The sequence below is a fragment of the Triturus cristatus genome, chromosome 12, assembly GCF_964204655.1.
Source record: "Triturus cristatus chromosome 12, aTriCri1.1, whole genome shotgun sequence".
NCBI lineage: Eukaryota > Metazoa > Chordata > Amphibia > Caudata > Salamandridae > Triturus > Triturus cristatus.
This window is the reverse complement of record NC_140595.1, coordinates 195,622,056-195,645,686: the sequence shown is the minus strand read 5'-3', so window position 1 is coordinate 195,645,686 and position 23,631 is coordinate 195,622,056. Positions and strand designations below refer to the sequence as shown.

At 47.0% G+C, this 23,631-nt stretch overlaps 1 protein-coding gene across 1 annotated transcript in view; it reads right to left on the bottom strand.

The window, feature by feature from the left end:
- The window catches only part of HYDIN (HYDIN axonemal central pair apparatus protein), a 2,467,744-nt gene that overhangs the window by 306,439 nt on the left and 2,137,674 nt on the right, over positions 1-23,631 (bottom strand). Inside the window, exon 72 of the mRNA XM_085640020.1 lies at positions 5,908-6,073. Coding sequence (XP_085496146.1) covers positions 5,908-6,073 — 166 coding nt within the window. The remainder of the gene's footprint in view (positions 1-5,907; positions 6,074-23,631) is intronic.

Here is a 23,631-nt window from a genome sequence, read left to right as displayed (position 1 = left end):
GTCTAGTTTTTAGGTCTCGCTGAGCCTAGCGCATGCGCTGGCTCGAAGAGACATTTTGTATGTGGGAATTTCAAAGTGCTGCTGGCTGGCCTAACACTTGCGTTCACGCGATCGTGCACGCGCGCAGCCGACCGCCAGCAGCACTTTGAAAACTCGTGCGTCATCGCGATCACTTTCGCTTTCAGAGCGATCACGATGACGCACGCGCACACACAACTCCCGCTTCTCCCCCTCCCCCACCACATATTGCGTCTGCAGCCGCTCGCGCGCGGCCAACGCTTGTTTTAATTAGTAGCGGCGCTTACATAATAAAAGTCACACCCTTATTTACATGGGTCGTCCCTCTTGGAAAACCTTCTTAGTTATGCTTCTAAGGCCACGCTCCTTTTGAACTCCCTTCCCTTTGTTTTCATTCCGCCAGCAATATCCTATAGATGTGCCATCCCAGACGCGCGCTCACATTTCTATGTATACACTCCACTGACACCTCCCCCGTTCCGTAACAAGACGCTACACTGCGTTTCTTCTTGAAAAGGTGGGAGATCTTGTCTCAGATTATTGAAACTCCCTATCCGAGATGCATAAAACCAGAAAAATAAATTTTTTTGATGGGGCAATCGCTGAAAATCGGGGATGAACAACTTCATAAACTACATAGTTAAGGAACAACAAGTTGGATCAGGAAGCTATCAGTGCTGATACTGCACATTCTCTGACTGGTCAAAGAATGAAACAATGCTATTGGTTAGAAATAGTTTGGATTTTGTGATTGGACAAAGCTGGTGACGTCCAAAATGTGTGCATGAACACCTTGAACCTCACACGCTACACGTCTCCTCGCTACACGTCCACTTTGGCCAATCAGCTTGCCGCATGGCATCCATCACATCTTGTTGAAAAGACCTCAATTTTGCGGTGTTTCCAATCCGGATATAATGCAGGTTAGTACCTGAAGTTTTGGGGTTAACTTTGTGCTAACACTTATGCGGAATGAGAGTTTCCCACGCGGTTGTCGTACGCCCCTCTCCAGCCCGAACAACTGTTAAGAGCCTTGTACGCCTGTGCCTTTGTATGGTAAGTCGTGCTTGATTTCTGCGCTTCGCATCTTGGGATATGTAGTTCCGCTGTATTTACCTACTTAACTGTACTCACCAATATAGAAAACAAAATGAATTTGATGGTTGATACACAGTATCGTCCTGGTTACACAAATTGTTATCTAATCTCACTAGAGCACACACTCCCTTTAAAAAGCCAGGGCATCTGTTACATGTGAAAAAAAAATCCCGATGGACACTGGATAGCAGCCACTATCCTGGCGAATCTGGGACTTCTATTCTGCAACTCCCGGAAGACGAGACTCTTTTTTGGGGTTTACTTTATCCTTAGTATCCTTTATTAAAATGCTTTGCATGTGAAAGGTATTTGTGCTTAAAAAAATATTGTAGGCTTTGTGATTACTGCTGATGATCTCAAGTGTCACTTATGATAAGTTAGACTCGCGCGTTTAGCAATCTGAATGAAATCCCACACACAGCAGGCTGGATCTCAACAGGACTACAACCAGATCTGCAGTGCCGAGCGCCGAGCAGCACACGACAGCATGACAGTCGTCTGATATCAGAGTGAGCCCTCCTGCAGCTCCAGATTCTAAAAGGAGGAACTATTATGCCAAAACTAAGTAGGATGACAAAAGTGGGGTGTCTTTAAAAGGGGCATGACCTATATATTGAAGGTCATGGCATAAAATATGAAAACTAAAATCGTGAGCTTTCCATGATGTGCAACCCATACAGCATCTTGGCACTTCTCTGTGAGTTTTCTTTATTGCACCCGGACACAGTGACTTTCATGCACCTAACAGAAGCTAAACGTACTGGCTTTGCCAATGCTTACTAGCAGTATCAGATGACCAATATTTTACACACTACCAGGGTATATCCTACTACGAATCTGATGTAAGTGAGCTGCACGGCTAAACACTTATAAGGTCCAAAGGAGAGACCTATTGGCTATGCCAATGCTTGTTTTAATTGAGATGCAGGGCAAACTTGAAGCAACAAAAACCTGACTGATGTGCATTAGTAAGGGTGAAACATGTGTTGGGTTGCTTGTGTTCTCATTCAGTCAGGACCTGGCATGGCAGTTCGAGATGGATAGTTCCCATTGGAGCAGGGTCAAGACTGATTTGCATTCTGCTGGGTCCAAACTCAGGTAGTATGAAGTGCAAAATAACGATGGACTGGAACGTAGGCTTTGTGTAATTCCCTGTGTCCGACATTAATTCAAACATTCCACCATCATTTTTTTGTATACTTCAGTCAAACTTTAAGCAAGTAAATTGTTATCAGCGGGTACTGTAGAAGCTTTAGATGAGCCAAAGCTTTCATCACCAATCATCTAAGTAAGGGTAGAAGAATACCCTATTTTACGCAGGATTGCAGGAGCAACTGCCATGACCTTTCAAAAACCTCAGAGAGTAGACTCCATTCTAAAATGCATAACCTTGTTTTGGTAATGATGTAATCCTATTTTGGTGAAAATGGATACAGGAAAACAGGCATCTTGCAGACCTAATGCACGCATTAAATTATTTTGCTGCAGGTAGAGGAAGATTTGATGGAGAGTTAACATTTTGATTTTTTTTCTCTAGTCCCATTTGTTCAGCTTTTTGAGGTGTAAGCACTTTCTGTTTAGCATGTGAAGTAAAAGTGCTAAATCTAAGCCACGACAAACATGTGTCTGAAACAGCATGGCAGATGTCAGAAGTCACAGTGTCAGTAGTATCCTAAGTCAAACCAATTAGACTCACTATCAGAAGAAAGCATTCTTTCTTATATGATTTCCTGAAAGTTAACTACTTTTCCCTGGGAGACAGATCTGAAGCTGATTATAAGATCCCAAAGGGTTCTGTTATAGCGACTTGAAAGGGCAGAAGAACTGGCCACTTTGTCCACTTCAGTGAGGCTTGACAAAGCTTCATGCTCAGAGATTCCCATCTTTCAGCTTTTCTTCTCAGGCGAAGCAGTAACTGCTGCTGCCTTTTACTACATATTTGCAGCTGTTACCAAAGAACCAAGAAATAACGAAGCACGATCTTCCTCAAGAACTTAGGAAAGAAGTCTACAAACATGAATTATTTCTCCAATCGTCTCATCACTGGATGAATAGAGAAAGGTTTAGTTTGAGTGACTGTCATTGGTTCCAGAAAGCCTGGCAGGGGTGTTGGGAACCCCCTGCTTTAGTAGCTACAGCAGGGGGGTTTTATTGGTCTCTTCTTGCTGCAGCTCAGCAGACAATCGTTCATAATTAACATGAAAGGGTGGGTGAGTGAGTGAATGTATGGATGGATAAATGAGTGTGTAAGTGAAAGGGTGGATGGATGGATGAATGAAAGGGTGCATGGGTAGATGGGTGACTGAATGAGTGAAAGGATGAATGTGTGAAAGAATGGCTGGATGAGTCAAAGAGGGTGGATGGATGGATATGTGAAAGAATGGATTGATGAATGAAAGGAAAGGTGCATGGATAGATTAAAGGGTGGATGGATGGATGAGAGAAAGGGCGAATGGATGAAAGTATAGATGAATGAGTGAGTGAAAGTATGGATGTCTACGTGAAAGCATGGATGGAGATACAGGGTGGATAGATTGATGAGTAAAAGGATTGTTGCTGGGGCTTCATGAACCCCCAACCTTAGCAGCTACAATGTGGGTGAAGTTCTTGATGGGGCTCGTCTGTCTGCAACTTGGCAGACAAAGGTGAGCGAGTGCTCAGATGGGTGGATGGATGCAAGTAAAAAAGTGGATGGATGTTTGAAAAGGTAAATGGATGGATGGGTGGAAAGGTGGATGAATTAGTGAAAGGGTGGATAGGTGGAGTGAATGGGTGGAAGAATAAAATGATGGCTGGATGTGTAAAATTGTGGATAGAGAGATGGATAGGTGAAAGGGTGGTTGGCTGGACAGATGGATGGATAGGTTTGGAGATGGATAGGTTTGGATATGGATGGGTAGGTGGACATTACGGTGAAAGACTGAATGATGGATGAAAGAATGAATGGATGACAGAATGTAAAGGTGAAATGGTAGATCTGAGCAGGTGGATGGAAGGATGAATGGATAGATGCTTGGATAAAAGAGACAAGAGAGCTCTTCTCGAGAGGATCGTGATGACTTGCTTTGTTTGCTTGGTGCCATAAGAGCTTTGGTTTGAAGTGGGAGATATTTTAATTTTATGGCTACTCCCTAAAAGCCTGGTAACAAAGAAACCGCTTGCCTAGATGAAGGCTTTTTCTGCATGGTCTAAAAAAAAACTGATATGGTCACCTAATGGGTCACCATTCGAATATTGAATTTTCTAGCAGCCTGCCCGATAAACAACCTGTGGAATTATAAGAGGTCATCTGGGAGGCTAGATTTAACTCATATCAATGATCTGAAGAGTCATATTCTGAAGCAGAATGCTATAGAATTCTGCGTCTTCTAGGCCTGGGAGATTCTGATCCACCCCTGCACCTTCAATGATGAGACTCCATTTCGTGCTCAATCTTTCTAATTTTTTGGCAAGAGCAGGTAGCAGAGGATTCTTCACTACTATTTCTACCTTTGTCAGTTGCAACAAAATCTTTTTAATGAAGCTGCATACAAGGCAGATCCAAACTTCAGTTAATAGGAGGCTACACCCTTCACAGAGGGTCTGTTCTTTTTGGAGTGCATGGTTCTACACCATCTTCAGTAGATGCCATTTCATACGCAAGTGATGGAGGCTAGCTGATCCCCTTCCATGTACATGGAGGCGGAGACTCACATCTAGTCGAAGAAGGAGACTGAGACTCTGTGTGATGGGAGCTGTTCAATGTTAAAATGTTCCTCTATGTCGACTGATGGCTCAATATCAACCCTGAGTACAGCAAACCTTTAAAGGTCAGATGCACCGACATGCCTCAATGAGTGTCTCAACATCAAATGAGGACAGGTGACTACTGGAAGCACCAGTGAAGTTCGAGATGCTGTCTACTCACCTCCTGAAGTGGCAGAAGCAGTATCATGTGATGAAGAGTGTATGGAAACTGGATCCCCTCCCTCCGAACCTGTTGTGGTAGCTGAAGGACCCCTGCCCACTTCATCTTTCTGAACCCTAAGTGTGGTATATATTCTTGAATTGTATAACAGGAATATACATGAACTATAAATTACTTTACAGAAGTTATTCTTGTGGTGTGAGCCTGCCTCAACTGCCTGTCTCTTCACTCCTGATGGTAATGTCTTCCTGGGAGAATATAATAAAGCCTCTACTGCTTTCCAAATTGTAAATTCTTTGCATACCATACAAACGACAAATGATCCCTTTCCACAAACATCTTCAATTATTCACCAGCCTCTGAGATTACTTCCATTTCCTCATGAATCTTGGCTGGCTACCCTGGATGTAGCCAGTCAGCCAACCTGGGTGCATTTTATCAGAACTAAGTAAGACATTTCCTACTTGCATTAGGGTTTCTGTTGCGACCCTCCGCTTTTCCTCTTGTTCCATGTCAAAATTATTGGTCTTCTATCTAAATATACTGTCTTGTACCAGACACTGGCAACACTAAATGAGTCATGGTAATAGACAAAATGTTAATCATGACTGCTGCTTTCCATGCAGTGTTTAACTGATTAAATATCACACAGGACACCTATATTTATTGACTCTGCAGAAGTGAAAAGAAAGGAAAGTCATTATAACTTTTCAAACATCTGAAAATGAAAGGTCCCTGAACCTAAAAGCCACATACTAGCAACACAAAAACAGTACAATAACCTCATGAGTAGTGTGCTGCCCTTGATAGCAACCATGATCTAAACACAGCAACCTACAAAGAATATTATTTTGAAAAATCTCCAATAGTTATGTTGCACTTACCAACTAGAAGAGATCGAAAGTTGAGGTGAGACCTGTCCAAGGTCACACAAGGCTCACTAGTTTTTCCCACCAGAAGAAAAGGAACAGAAATGTTCTGTTCTGAAATAGTAAAGGTCCAAAAAGATTCTGTGATGCCCAGCTGTTGTGGAATGAATTCAAATACGATCTAGGAAAATAAAGTAATATAAAGAAGAATGTAAGTGAACACGAGGACTGCACCATTTGCATGATGTCTGAGAATCATAATACTCCATTCTAACAAAATGAAAATAGTTTTGAAGACAGCACTATTTAGGAGAGAGATGTGAGGGATTACCATGTTTTGGGCTTGTTACTGCAAGGTGTTCAACAAATAGAAACTTCCAATTAACTCTCTTTTGTAAAGAATGGATAATTCAGCAGAAAGTACTAAATTGAAAAGCAGGCAAACAAGGGAACACCCCTTTCTTCTGTGTTTTTCCGCTTTCCTTTTGACTTGTAAATGTATTGCTTCTAAACCCTATTACATTTTCACCAGCAGCACCACTATCCTCACTGCTGCTCAGTGACAACCGTGTATTTATACCCTTCACAGCAACCAACAGAAATAATAATGATAATAGTAATCATGACTATTATTGGCCTGCTTTAAATAGCACCTCTTGCTGGTTTCCCACTGTTTTTAAGAGTTGTACATGAGAAGTGCTACTAATATCAAACGTAATGGTACTCAGTTTATCCACCTCACAAGGATAGAAGGTTGAGCTGCTCTTGACATGATTTGTGACCTGCATATCACCAAATGGTTCAGCAGTGAGCTTCAACTCACCGAGTTATCCTGCTAGCTTGCAACACTTTGTGTCCGACATCCTCTTTCACACCTCTCTACTTCATCTTGCCTGGATATATGGTTCTATTCCGGTTTACCCCTAACACCTCTCTCTGCAATCTTTCTCATTCAAACTTGCTTTGCACACCCTTTGAGGCAGTCTTATTGATTTCTCCATTCCTGCAGGATTTTCTCCTGTTCTCCCTTTCATTCTATTCTTTCCTGCTATAGCCTTTTTCCATCTCACTCCAAGTTTCTTTAAATCTTGCTTCTAGGAAGCTTCTCTTCAATAACACTAGCTCTCCAGAACACCATATCCTACAAACACTCATTGAATTCTTTAGACAGGGTACATAACTTTAAATGTTATTCTGTTTATAAACATTGGCAAATGGTAGGCCTTCATGACATTTTCCTACTCAGATGTGTTCAGGTGACTCAATCTTTCTCCATCAGCTGTGTTTTAAAAATGATATAGAGAACCTTCAAACCAACCACCAGACGAAGAAGGACCCCAAAAACTGGATTCAGATCAAAAAGTCTTGTATAACCACTTAGAAAAGTGCCATTACTGCAAGGCTTGACTGTTGAGACAGTAGTACTTTGTAAATGTATGCAGCAGTGCCCATGTTTCTGCCTGGCAAATGTTTAAAACAGGCATACATCACCCAATGCAGTCGTGGCGGCCTTTGACCTGCTGGAGTGGTCTCACAGGACTTCAGGGTTTGTTTTTTTTCCCAATGCATAGATTTTGAAACAGTAGACTGTCCACATGGACACGGTCCACTTTTACAGGGCCTTTCCTTTTTTGGGCCATACAATTCACCAAAGAGTTGATCATCTATGTGATGGACTTCTGTGTGACCGATGTAAAGGCTTAGAGCAGACTTAAGGTCAAGTCAATGGAACATCCCCTAGTTCAGGAGGTTAGAAACAAAAAATGCCGGCAGAGTAATCAATTAACCAATGTGGGATGCAATCACAACATCAATAGAAAGACCGACCTGGCACTCAGTACCCAAGTGTCCAGAAAGGTGGTGTAGGGCGATTGCACCGAAAGCACCTGTAGTTCACAGAGCACTCACTTGATGTGCTCATGTAATCACAACAAGGAAGACAGTCTTGGGAGTTAAGAGTTGTGAAGAACTGCTGTGCATTGACTCAAATGGCTTGGATATGTGGCACAACAGATGACCTGGGTGTAAATATGGATGTCAAACCTTTTATGAAACCCAGGAGGACTGGTCCTTAAGTAACAGTGGTTGAACAGTCAAACCTGAAAGGCAAAAAGAGCCCATACATAACCTTTCAACATACCCACAGCAAGTTGTTGCTGGGCTAAAGAAAGAACAAAGAACATATGAACATTTGTTTTGTAAGGGGTCAGGGTTTCAGACAGTGCACCAGGCAGCAAATTTGCCCAAGCACCACGCGTATAAAGAATTTGAGGAAGGGCATGTGGCCACAATGATGCCATCACCCAACTATGTCAGTAAGTTAAAAGCATTCAATTACTCTGTTTGATCTCCAGAGAGGGAGGTGTAGGTTCTGAAGATGGAGGTGCAGTTCCCAGTATATTACTGAGACAGGAGGTAATTCTGAAGTGGTAGCCTGATTAGAGGGCTCAGGGGCTCAGGATACCACATCCTTCAGGCGCAGAATGGAGGCAATCAAGATAACTTGTATCCACTCTGCCTTGATCTTACTTAATACTCGAGGCAGAAGAGGTAGCGGTGCAAACGCTCACAACAATCTTTTGTTCCATTCCAGCAGGAATGAGACTCTGAGCAAATGCCTTGGGGAGAAAACTGCAGCATGCAAAAGTGTTGACACTGCATGTTCTCCACAGTGGCGAATAGATCCTACTGACTAAAGATCCCCTTGGGCCACCTCGGGATAGAGATGCCATTTATGTTCCAAACCCTTTCTCCACTTGACCATTCTGAGATCCTGCTATGTGACTGGCTATCAGGAAGATGTTTGGCTCATCCAGTCACCTCTAAAGGTGTAGAGCCACCTGGCAAAGGAATCATGAACCCACTCCCCCATGCTAGCTGCAGTACCACATGGTGGAAGAGTTTTATGTGAGAACCTGAACCGTCCTCCCCTTGATGAATTGCAAGAAGCTTTTTAGAGTCAGACTGATCTCTGGAAACTCCAAAAGGCTGGCATAGAGTTGGATCTCCGTCAAATAGCAGAGGGCTCGGATCTCCATCTTTCCACCAAAGCACAGACGTATCTGCCACAACCGTAAAGTCTGGAAAGAGACAGTGGCCTACCACAGGTCAGGATGGGGTTCATCTGGAGCCATCCCTTCCAAGCTCTGTACAGGGTAGGTGAGGCAGCCCTGATGAACAAATTACTTACCTTCAGTAACGATATATCTGTAAGAGACATATATTTGTTATAGATTCCTTACCTTAGAATTACCCCGAGGCATCAGACTGGATGAACAAGTTACTTACCTTCGGTAACGCTTTTTCTGGTGGAGACAATATCTGCCAGTGGATTCCTCACCTCATAACAATGGGGGACTTAAATAAAGACGGCTGGTCCGTCAAACATAGAAAAGTCGACAAATAGCCCTTAACAGTGGCCACAGCACAACCCTGCTGGGCCAAGAAGAGCGAAAACTGAAGAACATCCAACAAGTGAGCCTTCAAAGGATCAATGGACCTCTCGCCACACCATTTGACAAATCTAGACCATCTGGAGGAGTAAATAGACTTAGTGGAGTGTCGCCTGGACAATAAAATAACATCCACCACCACCGGCGGGAGAGAGAAGGAACTCAGGTTGCCCCGTTCAGTCTCCAGGAATGAAGGTGCAGGCTCTGGAAGTAGGGGCGTAGAACCTGCCCCTGCGACTGCGAGAGGCGGTCTGCCCTGAGAGGAAGACGGAGCGGAGGGTGCGATGAGAGGTGAAGAAGATCTATGTACCACACCCCTCTTGGCAAATCCGGGTCGATCAATGTGACTTGGGCCCGGTTCTGGCGAATCTTCCTCAGAACCCGAGGAATCAAGGGTATGGGAGGAAACGCGTAAAGGTGTTGGGAGCTCCAATCCAATTGAAACGCGTCCCCCAGCGCTCCCTGCATCGGATCCTGGAGACTGCAGAACAACTGGCAGTGCGCGTTCTTGTGAGTGGCAAATAGGTCCAACCGAGGAAACCCCCACATCTAGAAGATGTGACGGACAACCTCCGGATGAAGCCGCCACTCTTGATCGGTCGAGTAACGCCGACTGAGACTATCCACACAAACATTCAGCACACCGGCTAGATGATTTGCAAACACACAAATCTGATGGCCCTACGCCCAGGACCAGAGTCGCAGAGCCTCTCGACAGAGGCGATACGACCTTACACCACCCTGCTTGTTGATGTACCACATCGCGGTAGTGTTGTCCGTCAGGACCTGAACTGACTGAACGCGAACGGAAGGAAGGAAAGCCTTTATTGCCAAACGTATCACCTGCCATTCCAGAAGGTTGAAATGAAGAAACCTTTCCTCTGGAGACTAAAGACCTTTGACCTTCAGATCCCCCAGATGAGCACCCCACCCTAGAGTGGAGGCGTCCGTGATCACTGTGACCACCCGCGGAGGAGGCTTAAACGGCTTTCCTTGAGACAGGTTGCCCTGTACACTCCACCAAGTCAGCTCCGCTGCAGCGTCTCTGGAGATTCGGACCTTCTCCCCGAGTCTCCGTTGTGTTAATACCACTGCCTGCGGAGGCACCACTGGAGTGCCCTCATGTGCCAGCGTGCATGACTTACCAACAGTATGCAGGAAGTGAACAGACCGAGCAGACGTAGAACCTTCAGGACTGGAACAACCGCTCCATCGTGAAATAAAGTAGTCATCTCCTGTATGTCGAGAATCCTCTGCGGAGGCGGTTATGCCCTACACACAGTAGTGTCCAGTATTGCCCCTATGAACAGGCTGGGCTGAGAACGCACCAGGTGAGATTTGGGTACATTTATCGAGAAACCCAATTTGAACAAGTTGTATTGTCACTTGCAAATGGTGCGACACCAACTCCGGAGAATCTGCTTTCAACAGTCAATCGTCCCGATAGGGGAAAACAGGAACCCCAGACCTTCTGAGATGTGCCGCTACCACCGCCATCACCTTTGTAAAGACCGGAGGTGCGGAAGTCAGACTAAACGGAAGAACCGCAAACTGGTAGTGTTGAGATCCCACTGTGAACCGGAGATGCTTCCGATGCGACTTCAGGATGGGAAGATGAAAATACGCATCCTGCAGATCGATGGACACCATCCAGTCTTCCTGTTGCAGCACAGGAAGAACCTGAGCCAAGGTCAACATTTTGAACTTTTCCTGCCTGAGGTAAAGATTCAAAATCCTGAGGTCCAAGATCGGCCTCAATCGACAGTCCTTTTTGGAGAACAGTAAATACCGGAAGTAGCAGCCCTGACCCCTTTCCTACTCTGGAACCACCTCTATCGCACCTTTTTGTAACAAGGTAAGAACCTCCTGCTGCAAAAGCAGTAAGTGGTCCTCTGAACACCAACCCTGGCGAGGAGGAAACTCTAAAAAAGGGAGGGTGTACCCAGTCTCTACAAGATTTAAAACCCAACGGTTTGAAGTAATCTGTTTCCAATCTTGTAGAAAGTGGGAGACCCGACCCCCTACAGGACCAACATGTTCTAAGATGGGGGATCTAGAACTGCTTTCCTGAGGCACCAACGGTGGCGGGGGGAAGAGGAGGAGGAGGAGGACGGCTGCCGGGCAGATCCCCTAAGACGGCCGCTACTTTTACCCCTTTACGATTTGTACAAAGGATTCTGCTGCTGGCTCTGTTGAGGCTGTTGGCGGCCACGAAAGGAAGCAGCCCTTCCAAATCCATGATACCGCTTGTAGCCGTATCCTCTAGACTGCGTTTGAAGGCACAGCGATCTTGCAGTCACTCGGCTATCTTTAAAGCATTGTAAGGCAGAGTCAGCTTTAGTGCCAAACAGTCTCGATCGATCAAAGGGCAAATCCAGCAGGGTTGCCTGAACATCAGGCGAAAATCCGAATGACCTCAGCCAAGCTTGTCTTCTTGTTGCTACAGAAGACCCCATTACACAAGCCACAGAGTCAGCCGTGTCCAGACCAGATTGTATAACTTGACGGGCCGCAGCCTGAGAGTCAGAAAGAGTCTCCAGGAAATTATTCTGGACATCCTCAGGCAACTTTGGAGCTAGCTGCTTGACAGAGTCCATCGGAGCATGGATATACCTGTCAAGTAGACAGGTAGCATTAGTGGACTTAAATGCCATACTTGCAGAAGAAAATACCTTCTTTGCCGCTTGCTCCATTTTTGTAGAATCCCTATTACCTGGTATGGTAGGAAATTAACCAGAAGATTGTTTTGAGCAAGAAGCCTGGACCACCAAGCTCTCAGGTGAAGGATGTGAAGAAAGAAATGCTGGATCCCCAGGAGCTGGCCTGTACCTTCTTGCAATGGACCTGGAAACTGCTGGAGCAGTCAAGGGTTTTTGCCAGACTTCCTAAATAGGCTCTGTTAAGGCCTCATTGAAGGGCAGAAGAGGCTCAGAAACTGCAGAAGATGTATTAAGAACCTCAGTCAGGATGTTAGATTTTACCTCAGCTGAAGGTAACTGCAGATCAAGTAACTCAGCTGCTTTTCTTATTACAACATGAGAAGGAGCAACATCCTGTAATACCCCAGCCTTCGGAGATGAAAGATCATACTCAGGGGAAGTATCCAATCCACTGGCCTCCTGTAAACCTTCAAACTTGTCCACAGATTCGACAATTTCTCCTTCCTCCTCTTCCTGTCTATATTCCTCCTCTTCAAGCAGCCTCTGCGCATCCCTCCTAGAGCGCTGCTTCAGAATCAGCGACGGTGGCGCCAGACGCGGCGCCAGTGACGACGGCATCAGCATCGATGGAAGACCTTCAGCTTCAAACCTTGGTGTCAATCGAATCCGAGGCGGCGCTGACTCGACAGCCGAAGGAGTCCGAGGAACCGGAGTGGAAGACCTCGGCACCGGAAAATGCCAAGCCAGAGTCGTCGGCAAGAATGGCACGAAGGGAGCCTGGGCATACAGGTGAGGTACACCCAAATTAAAGGCCAAAGGACCCACGGGCCTGAAGGCGCACCAGATGGATTAGAGGCCCTGGCAAACATGCCAAACATTGCACTTAAAAAATGCATATGGTCCGTTCCAGGACCAGGAAAAGGAGGATATGGATCCGTACCTTCCTGAACAGGTATCACCTGAGGCTGATCTGGAACTTGCGGAGCCGGTGAAGACGGCGCCCGCACAGGTGAAGCCACGCGAACTGGAGACGACTCCCTGGGCGTCGGAGACTTACTGGGAGCCGGAGAACCTTTAGGCCTCGAAGAGCCCCTCGAAGCCGGCGTCATCGGAGCCGGAGATTGAACCGGAGTCGCCCGTGGAGAAGGAGTAGGAGATGGAGACACAAAGTCTTTCCTTCGAAGCCGCTTAGCTGGAGAAGGCGACTTCGAAGCCTTGTTCTTTGACGAACGGCGGCGAGAACCATGCCTCTTCTTCGACTTCTTGTGTTTTCTCGACTTCAATGTGTGAGAAGACGACGACTTTGCAAGCTTTCGACCCCTCTTCTCCTTTTTGGATTTGGCCATAAAGAGTTTAGCCTCACGTTCTTTGAGGGCTTTCGGATTCATCTTCCTGCAGCTTCGACACCCATCGACATCGTGATCAGAAGATAAGCACCAAAAGCAATCATCATGGGGATCAGTGATCGGCATGTGACCACCACACTCCCTGCAGGGCTTGAATCCGGACTTCTTAGAAGTAGCCATCTAAAATTTTTCAAGGAAACAAAGTAATCACCATAGAAAATGGAGAGTCCCTAGAAAAAGCATTACGCGTCGACGGCACGGAAAAAGGGAACTGATGTCAGCACGCCGACGAGGTCCTCTTATGGCTCTGAAGACGTCATACGGAGTCGCGAGTGGAGCCGTGCTATTATGACGTCCTCATCGACGTGGGAGAGCTAGGAAAGTATTTCAGCGGAATGCTGGCGCAGGGGGTATTCAAAAGGTGAGGAATCCACAGGAAGAAGTATCCATCAGAACGGGAGATTTATTTCTTAGCAGTAGCCCTGCGCGCCGGTAGGTGGCGTTGGTCGACTCCGTGTTCATCGTTGGTGTAGTGATCGCCAGGATGACATTGCAGTATTTACTGAGACAGCGCCCCTGCGCGCGGACGTCTGTTCTTTTACATGACATTCCACGCCAGAAGCGCAGAGCCATGCAAGACACTGACCACCGGTGCACAAAACTAGGTCCCTGAAAGGGAGTCCCTTACTCTAGAAGTCAGTTGACAGAACGGGGAGGATGGGTGGGGCAGTAAGAAATCTATAACTAATATATGTCTCTTACAGATGTATCATTACCGAAGGTAAGTAATTTATTCATCTGAAAGAGACCATTAGTTAAAGATTCCTTAGCTTAGAATAGATACCCCAGCAATACCAACCCCGGTGGTGGGTCTGCGAACTAAGTTCACACCAGAAAGTCCTGGAGAACTGATTGGCCAAAGAAGCCATCCCTCCGGACTTGACTATCCAGGCAGTAATGGTTAGTGAACGTGTGCAGAGATGCCCACGTGGCTGCCTGGCAGATATCACATCCCAAAGCAGTAGTGGCTGCCATCTCTCTGGTAGAATGGGCGCGCAGTCCTACCGGAGTCTCCTTTTTCACCAAGGAGTAACAGATCTTAATGCAAAGTACGACCCATTGAGAGATACACCGTTTTTGCACAGCCCTACCTTTCTTGGCACCCACATAGCCAACAAAGAGTTGATAGTCCACCGGGAATTGTTTTGTGCGATCCAAAAAAAAAGATAACACACGTTTTGTATCCAGATGGTGAAGTCTCTCCTCCTCCTTGGAAGGACGCGGGGGTGGGAAGAAAGTGGGCAAAGTGATGGTCTGTCCTGTGTGGAAAGAGGTAACCACTTTGGGAAGAAAATAAGGTCTAGTTCGAAGGCCAACCTTGTCCAGATGGACAGCAAGGAAAGGAGGTTTAGAAGATAGAGCCTGAAGGTCACTTGCCCTGCAAGCAGAGGTGATGGCAACCAGAAACGCAGTCTTTAAGCTCAAGAGTCTGAGTGTAGTGGCTCGAAAGGAGCACACATAAGGTAAGTTAAGACCAGATTCAAGTCCCGATGGGGCATTACGAAAGGAATAGGAGGAAAGAGGTGAGTAATGCCCTTAAGAAACCTATTTACAAAAGGGGAATTGAAAAGAGAAGGCTCATCAGGAAGGCAAAGAAAGGCCGAAATGGCCAAAAGATAGCCTTTAAGGGTGCCCATAGCAGAGCCCTGCTAGGCCAAAGATAGAATAAAGATGAGAACCTCTATAAGAGGGGCAGAAAGGGGGTCCACAGCCTTTGCTGTGCACCATGCCACAAATTTGTTCCACCTACAGGCGTATACCGTGTTAGTGGAGGGAAGCCTGGCTGCCAAGATAACATTACAGACTTTGGGAGGAAGGTCAAAAGCTGTCAACTGGCGCTGCTCAATCTCCACGCAACGAAGTGGAGGCAGGACAGGTTCGGGTGGAGGACCGTCCTCTGCTGCTGCGACAGAAGATCCTCCTGAAGAGGCGGTCTGATCGGAGGATCGATGGCCATGTTCAAGAGTTCGGTATACCAGACTCTTCGTGCCCAGTCAGGAGCTACAATAATGACTTGTGCCCAGTCGTGCTTGATCTTCTTCAGCACTCTGGGCAGAAGTGGTATAGGCGGAAAGGAGTATAGAAGACAGCAATTACACTCACAACGAAAAATGTCGCCGAGCGAGTGCTGCCTTGGAAATTCCAACGCGCAGAACTGCTGACATTGCACGTTCTCTTCGGTTGCGAACAGATCTAAACAAGGCTCTCCCCACTGCTGAAAGAATCTGTTAGATTTGGGGGTCTCTAGTTGGCAGAGGTAGGTACCTTTGACCAAGTAGGGGCCCTTGCGTCTAGTCAGGGTAAGGGGTACACTCCAAAAACCCCTGCTCACCCCCTTGGTAGCTTGGCACGAGCAGACAGGCTTATCTCAGAGGCAGTATGTAAAGCATTTGAGAACACATACAGTAACCAAGTGACAAAACTACAGATGGACACCACACAAGTTTTATATAAAAATAAATATTCTTTATATAGACTTATCACAAGAACACAAACGTCAAAAATCGACAATACTGTACTTAAAATGGTAGAATTAGCTTAGTTCTTTTTAGATGTTAAAATGCAACACTTTGAGTTCAATGTACCTTAAGATGCGTAACGCTATACAACGAAAGTGTTGCAGGGAAGGTGATGCGTCGGTTCCTTACACGCAAGAACGGTGATGCGTCGGGTCCCTACTGCTGCGTAGGGGATGCGTCGGTTCTTCTCTGCGAGGGGAGGTGATGCATCGGTTTCTTACTGCGCTTCCGTTGCGATGCGGCACGCAACGCTGTGATGCACTGAAGATCTGGTGCAATGAAACAATGATGGCGTCTTTTTCTTCATGCGACACGATGCGGACCGCGACAGGCCCTGCGACACGCTTCTCGGCGATGCGGCGGCGTCTGCTGCAACGTCGATCCTCTTCTACGGTGGTGCGAGACGCTTCGACAACGATGAGAGCCGCAACAGGCCCTGCAACACGCTTCCCGGTGATGCGGCGGCGTCTGATGCAACGTTGATCCTCTTCTCCGGCGATGCGAGGCGCTTTCTCGTTGTGAAGCGACAGCGGCAGTTCGGCGACACGCTTCTTGCTCGTGAGTCGCGCTTTCAGCTCCTTGCGACACGCAGTCCCTCAGAAAGCCTCCCAAAACAGCAGGCACTTCCAAAGAACTCTTGAGGAGCTGGTTGGTGAAGTCTGTTGTCCCTGAGACTTCAGCAGGAGGCAAGCTCTTTTCTCAAGCCCTTGGAGATCCTTCACAAGTTGAATAAAGTATACATAAAGTTCCTTCTCCTCTCTTTGGCAGTCAGGCAACCACTGCAGGCCAATCCCTCAAGCTTCGGGATAGTCTCTCCTCAGTCACTCTGGCTCCCCTCCTCGGCAAAGGTTTCTTCTTGTTTCCCAAAGTGATCTAAAGTTCTGGGGTCTGGGTCCCCCTTTTTAGGTCTCGCTGAGTCAGCGCGCATGCGCTGCTCGGAGAGACATTTAGTATGTGAGTTTTGAAAGTGCTGCTGGCTGGCGACAAGCTTGCGTTCCCGCGAGCGTGCACGCGCGCAGCCGGCAGCTTTGCAATATGTACAGCTGCGATCACTCACTTTCACGTGCAGCCTACTTTCACTTTTTGCACGCGCTCGCACCACTCGCGTTTCTTGTTTTCTTTCATGTGATGTTACCTTCAACTGTCTTTCTTTTATTCATGCATTTGTTTATTTGCCTTCTTTTCCTTTGCCCCCTTTCTCTTCCCTTCTCCTCCTCTCTTTCATTATTTTTTACGTCTGAGTTATACCTTCCCTTCTCACTTCATTTCCCCTTTGAGCTCCCCATCCCACATGTATTACTTACTCGCCTGCCTTTCCTCTCCACCAGACCCTCTCTCATTTTATGTTCCCTCTGTTTTATCTTTTCTGTTTCCTTCCAATAGCCCGATTACTCCGTCCCCCCTCCTTCCTTTCTACCGTACCTTAAATCCACTCTTCCTTGCCCTCTTCCATCTCCCCTTTGTTACTTGTTTCATCTCTACATTCATCTCATGGAGCTATTTATCGATAATGACCGTTGTAAACCTTCCCTTGCTCTCTCTCCGTCCTTCTGTGGTTCAGACCCTCTTCCATCCCACATTTCTAAATTTCTTCTGTCTTTTTTTCAATGTGAATTGTCGCTTGCATTCCGTCACCCCTTTTAATCTAATTAATTTTAGATCTATTTCACTTCACCTAGGTTATATCTTATTAATTATAAAGCTGCGCGTGCCCCATCTCCCTCTGATTTTTAACGCTCCTCAATTTTTTAACATCCTGCAGCACCCCTGCGTAGTGGACCAGTATGAGTAGATCTCACAGTCGATGCGCGAGGGTAGGCGGGACTTCCGGGTCCCACCTCCCTGGCCTCCCCACGCGCAGTTGATTTATTCACATACAGTTAAACTCACTTAGCGCGATGCTATTATCCCCAACAGTTCAACAGCAGTGGGAAAAACAAACAACACCCCCCAAGCAATGTAAGGCAACGCGAGCAGCAGGATTTATCAACGTCTGCGGGTGGTTTGGCAGAGGACTCGCAAATGTAGGATGTGCCAAATGCTGCGCGATACTCGGCGATGACATGTGCTGGCTGAACTGTAGGCCTGAACCAGAATGACACGTCCTAGCTAAACTATACGGAGGTGCTACGCAGGCTGGAAAGTACAGTTGACCCAGGAGAGCACGTGCCTCGCTGTAAGGCATGAACAATATGGCACGTGACATCGGAATAGTCAGGCAACACAAACTTAACTCACCTCTGAGGATTGGAAAGATGAAACAGGGGGGGCTTAGAAAGGGAGGGATCCATACAAGCAAAACTGTTGTGTTCTGAGTCGACATTTGTGTGTTAAGCTCTACAACTGACCATGTGGGACTGGTACCACCTGAACTGTACGCAGGCCAGAAGTCCTAAACAAGCATTGAAAATGCAATAGGTCTCGCCTTTGATTAAGTTAAAGCCATTTGCTTTGCTAATGGTATTGTATAGCAAAGCAAATGGCTTTAACTTAATGAAAGGCGAGACCTATTGCATTTTTAATGCTTGTTATACACAGTTTCTATTTGTTCTCGGAAGGCAGAGAGGCCTTTGCCTAGTCCAAACCAGTTCTGGTCAGTCCTGAAGCACTTTGTTGACAAGACACCTTCTTTCCTTTCAGAGAGCAGGGCAGGGACATCAGACACACCACAGGAGGTGGAGCCAGCATTGCGGAGGGAAGGCACAGCCCTATTCAGGTCCCAGGTGCAACTTCTTCCGCCCATCTGCATGCAGATCTCTCTATTCAGTCCTGTGCTGACTCACCCTATCTCCTGGAATCCCCCAGCCCCTTTCACTCAAACTCCAGGCAAGGAATACACAACCTAGCAGAGGCAGGCTTGGATGGTTAGACAAGAAAATATCTACTTTCTAAAAGTGGTATTTTCAAACACAGAATGTTAAAACCAACTTCACTAAAAGATGCATTTTATCATGCTGAGTTCAGGCATACTAAACTCGAATTTCTACCTAGTTCCCTGAGTCAGTTAGGATTATAGGATATAATAATCAAACTGCCCATTCTGGCCTATGGGGGAACAGGTAGCCTTGCAATAGTGAAAAACTAAAATGGCTGTAATTTACTATTAGGACATGCCACACACACCAGGGCATGTCCTAACCTTATACTTACAATGCACCCTGCCCTTGGGCCTACCATAGGGGTGTCTGATATGAACAAAAAGGGAAGGTTTAGGGACTGGCAAGTGGGTGCACTTGCCCAGTCAGCATGGCAGTACCAGACTGCACACAGGCTCTGTAATGGCAAGCCTTAGACACACTTTAACAGGCTGCTTCTGTGGGTGGCACAAACAGTGCTGCAAGCCCACTAGCAGCATTGGGATTACCAGCCCGGGGCACTCCTGGTGCACTGTACTAGGGTCTGACAAGTAAACCAAATCAGTCAATCATGGAATCACTAATCAATACATCAATTTACAATAGGGAGCACTTGCACTGTGGCACTGGATAGCAGTGGCACAGTGCCCAAAGCATCTAACACCAGCAAAAACACATGAGGCAACAGCAAAAAATGGAAGGGAGACCCACGCCAAGGTGCCAGGTCTAACAGAGACCTTGCACCACCTCGAGTGAAGACGCCATTCATGATCCATCGCCGACGGCTGAGTTCGTCCGCCCTGGTGTTCAGAGAACCTGCCAGGTGTTGAACCACCAGGGACATGCCCTGATGTTCCAACCATGTCCAGAGGAGAAGGGCCTCTTGACATAGGGTCCACGACCTCACTTGCACGGTTTGTTGCAGTACCACATGCCAGTGGTGTAGTCTGTGAACACCTGCACTACCCATCCTTTGACAGAAGGAAGGAATGCCTTCAGTGCCAGATGAATCGCCCATAGCTCCAGAAGATTGATGTGGAGCCAGGACTACACCGAAGACCAGTTGCCTCTGATCTCCGCCTCTCCCATGTGGCCGCCCCATCCCAGAAGTGACGCTTCTGTCCCCACTGTGAACTCTGGTTGGGGAAGGGAGATGGATCTGCTGTTGACCCAATCCTGGTTCGTTAGCCAACACTGCAATTGTCGTGCAGTGCCCTCCGAGATCTGAATGCAATTGGGCAGATTCCCCTGATGTTGTGCTCACTGGAACTTCAGGTCCCACTGCAGAACCTGCATATGCCACCTGGCATGATCCATCAGCAGGATGCAGGAGTCCATGAGGCCCAGCAGCCTCAAGGTCATTCTTACCAAAACACGGGATAGAGGCTGAAACATGGGTATCATAGCCCGAATATCCCGGACTTGCTGCTCGGAAGGATAAGCCCTTAACAGTGCTGTAGCCAGAACTGCTCTGAGGAAAAGGAGCTTCTGAGAGGGAATCAGGTGTGACTTTGTCACTCTGATAGTGAACCCTAGCAAGTGCAGGAGGCCCACTGTAGTCTGGAGGTGGGAGAGCCCACCTACAACAGCCAGTCGTTGAGATAGGGGAAGACTGGAACCCCTGATCTGCGCACATGAACTATGACCACCGCCATCACTTTCGTAAATGCCCAAGAGGCGCAGGTAAGGCCAAAGGGGAGCACGGTAAACTCAAAATGCTCGTGGCCTACAGTGAACCGTAGGTAATGCCTGTGGGCTGGCAGGACGGGGATGTGGAAGTAAGCATCCTGCAAGTCCAACGCTCCCACCCAGTCTCCGTGGTCGTCCGGAGGAAGCGGGTACCAGGAAATGGTGGGAGTAACAACCACAACCTACTTCTGGGACAGGGACTCGCACAATAGCTCCCTTGGCCAAGAGAGCAGTAACTTCCTGACGGAGAAGGGCCAAGTGATCCTCTGACATGCGATGGAGTGTTGGTGGCATGGAAGGAGGAGTAGTTTTGAAGGGGAGGGAGGAACCCCTTCGGACTATCTGCAAAACCCACCTGTCCGACGTGATGTCATGCCAGTGGGGGAGGTGATGGCGGATCCTGCCACCCACTGGCAACTGGTGGCCCTGAAGGTCGCACTAGGAAGGTTTGGAGGCTTGCTGCAGAGGGGGCACTGGTGGACTGGCCCGCCTGCTGGCCCCCAGACCCACCGCGCTGGGTCCTACGTCCCCGGCCGCGCAGAGGCTGAGTAGCTTGCGCCGGCCTGTGGCACTGGGTGGTGGGGCACTCCTTCCGTAGCCACTAAAGTGGCGAAAGTCAGACTGAACGGGCCAAGAGGTGGCAACGTGGCCATAGGATCTGGCCATAGCTCTAGATTCCTTGAAGTGCTCGAGCGCACTATTCACCTTGTCGCCAAACAGGCAACAGCTATCAAAGGGCATGTCCAAAAGGGTCGATTGGACATCCCAGGAGAAGCCAGTGGACCTCAGCCAGGCGTAGGGCCTCAGGGCTACTGATGTAGAAATCGTTCTACCCAGCGAGTCGGTGGTATCCAGCCCACATCGAATGGCTAACTTTGCTGTGTCTCTACCCTCTGCGACCGCACAGGAGAGTACGGCCCAGGCCTCCTCCAGGCACTGTGGTAGCACTTGCGCAACCGTGTCCCACACAGAGTGGGTGTAACGGCCCAAGAGACATGGGGTGTTCACCGACCGCAGTCCTAAGCTGGCGGATGAAAACATCTTCTTCCCAAGATGGCCCAGCTTCTTGGATTCCCTATCTGGGGGAGCGATAGGGAACGCGCCTTTGGATGTTGAGGCTTGGACATTTCATAGGGAAATCATTTTCATGGATCTTACTTCTTAAGATTTGTAATTCTAGAAGTCTTGTAGCTGCTGGCACAGAATGAATTACTTGATGCACACATGGAAAAGCTCTGGGAGGGAAACCTTGTAAACAAAAGATTGGAGAAATCTCAGCAGAACTTTTCACAGAGTTATTATAATGGAATTCAGCTTGAGGCAGATAAGACCAATCAACATGAGTAGAATTACCAAAACAATGCATGTATTGTTCTAGACTATGATTTATCTGTTCAGTGTGCCCATTAGACTGGAGGTGAAAGCCAGAAGACAGGGAAACATAAATCCATAGAATATGACAGAAAACCTCCCAAAAATGCTAAACAAATTGTGATCCAAGATCTGAGCTGTGGATTTAGCTGATTGTATTTTTTTTCAAATGTATCTGACGGTGGAAGATTAACAATAAAATCAGTGGAGATGGTATGCATGGTTCCAGAGGAACTGTTAGTAGTAAAAGATATCTAAAACAGTTTTGTATGTAGAGGCTGACCCCTTTATGATCCGCTATTGAGATTTCAGAGATCTGTAGATGTTCAGTTCTTGGACAGAGACAGAGATAGAGAGAGAGAGAGAGAGAGAGAGAGAGAGAGAGAGAGAGAGAGAAAGTGAGACAGAGATAGAGAGAGAGAGAGACAGAGAGAGAGAGAGAGAGAGAGAGATAGAGAGACCGAGACAGAGAGAGAGAGAGACAGAGAGAGAGACAGAGAGAGAGACAGAGAGAGAGAGAGACAGAGAGTGTGTGTGTGTCTCTCTCTCTCTCTCTCTCTCTATATATATATATATATATATATATATATATATACATGCCTTTCATAGGGCCCGATGTTGTGAAGAAGGCGGTTCGCCGTCGAAACGCGTCATGGCTATTGTTTTTTGATTAAATATTCCAGTGTTACATTTCCACGGAGTCGGCGCCTGTTATTTCGTAAACAACAGGAAGATAGATAGATAGATAGATAGATAGATAGATAGATAGATAGATAGATAGATAGATAGATAGATAGATAGATAGATAGATAGATAGATAGATAGATAGATAGAGCACATAAAGCCACAGTAGATTTGCGCGCTCTCAGGAAAGAAGGCTCCGCACTCGTATATTACCACCACAGTGGATAATTCTACAACGTGTTTCGATTTCCTCCGAAACCTTGTTCACGTGAGCCTTCTTTCCTGAGAGCAGCTTTATGTGATTGATATTGCCGGTGTGCTCCGCCAGCTTGTGTGCCACTCTCCAGGGGTCCCCGACAGTCTCGGTATCATTGAGACAGGATCCGCCTTATCTGGGAATCGTGGTTTTCATTATGTAACCAAGCAAACACCGATAGCATCTGATGGGACCCGGCCTCCATCAGCCAGTGCATTTAGCAGCCACTGGAGGGTAGAGGGGAAGAAAAGCTCAGAGCACCAGCATTTATTTACACTTGAAAAAGTCCCAGGCACACAAAGCACATCTGTGAAAAAGCCCAAAGCATGGGTGCGTAATTACGTCAGACTTTCAACAAGGGTCCTCCTCACCAGGACAACCTGGTGGGAAACGCCAAAGCTTGGCTAAATATTTACCTAAGACTTTAACAAGCAAGGCGCTCACGTGCGCAGTTGCTGCTCTTATTTCAGGCATGCAGGCGGCCACGCTGAGTGCAGGCAAAAAATAGATATAAATAAATCAGAAGGGAGGGAGGAGAGGAGAGGCCATCACACACATTACAGTGTGATGGCCTAACAAAACAATCTCTTAGTTAAATCACCAGCGAGGCAGATAAGCCCACAAAAGAGGGATATTTAAGCAACTGCACCAATAGCAAGTCAGCATTTGTAAATGACCCAGATAACAGCCAATGGCAATTGGTGGGTGTGCCAAACCCCACAGAAGAGATATAACAGGTCGATCAAAGCTCGACCTAAAAAGAGGGATGGAAAAAAGGCTTTTTGTGTACCACGTCTGACAGTTTGGATTTCTTGTTGTTCAAAATACGATGCTGTAGCTAAATTGA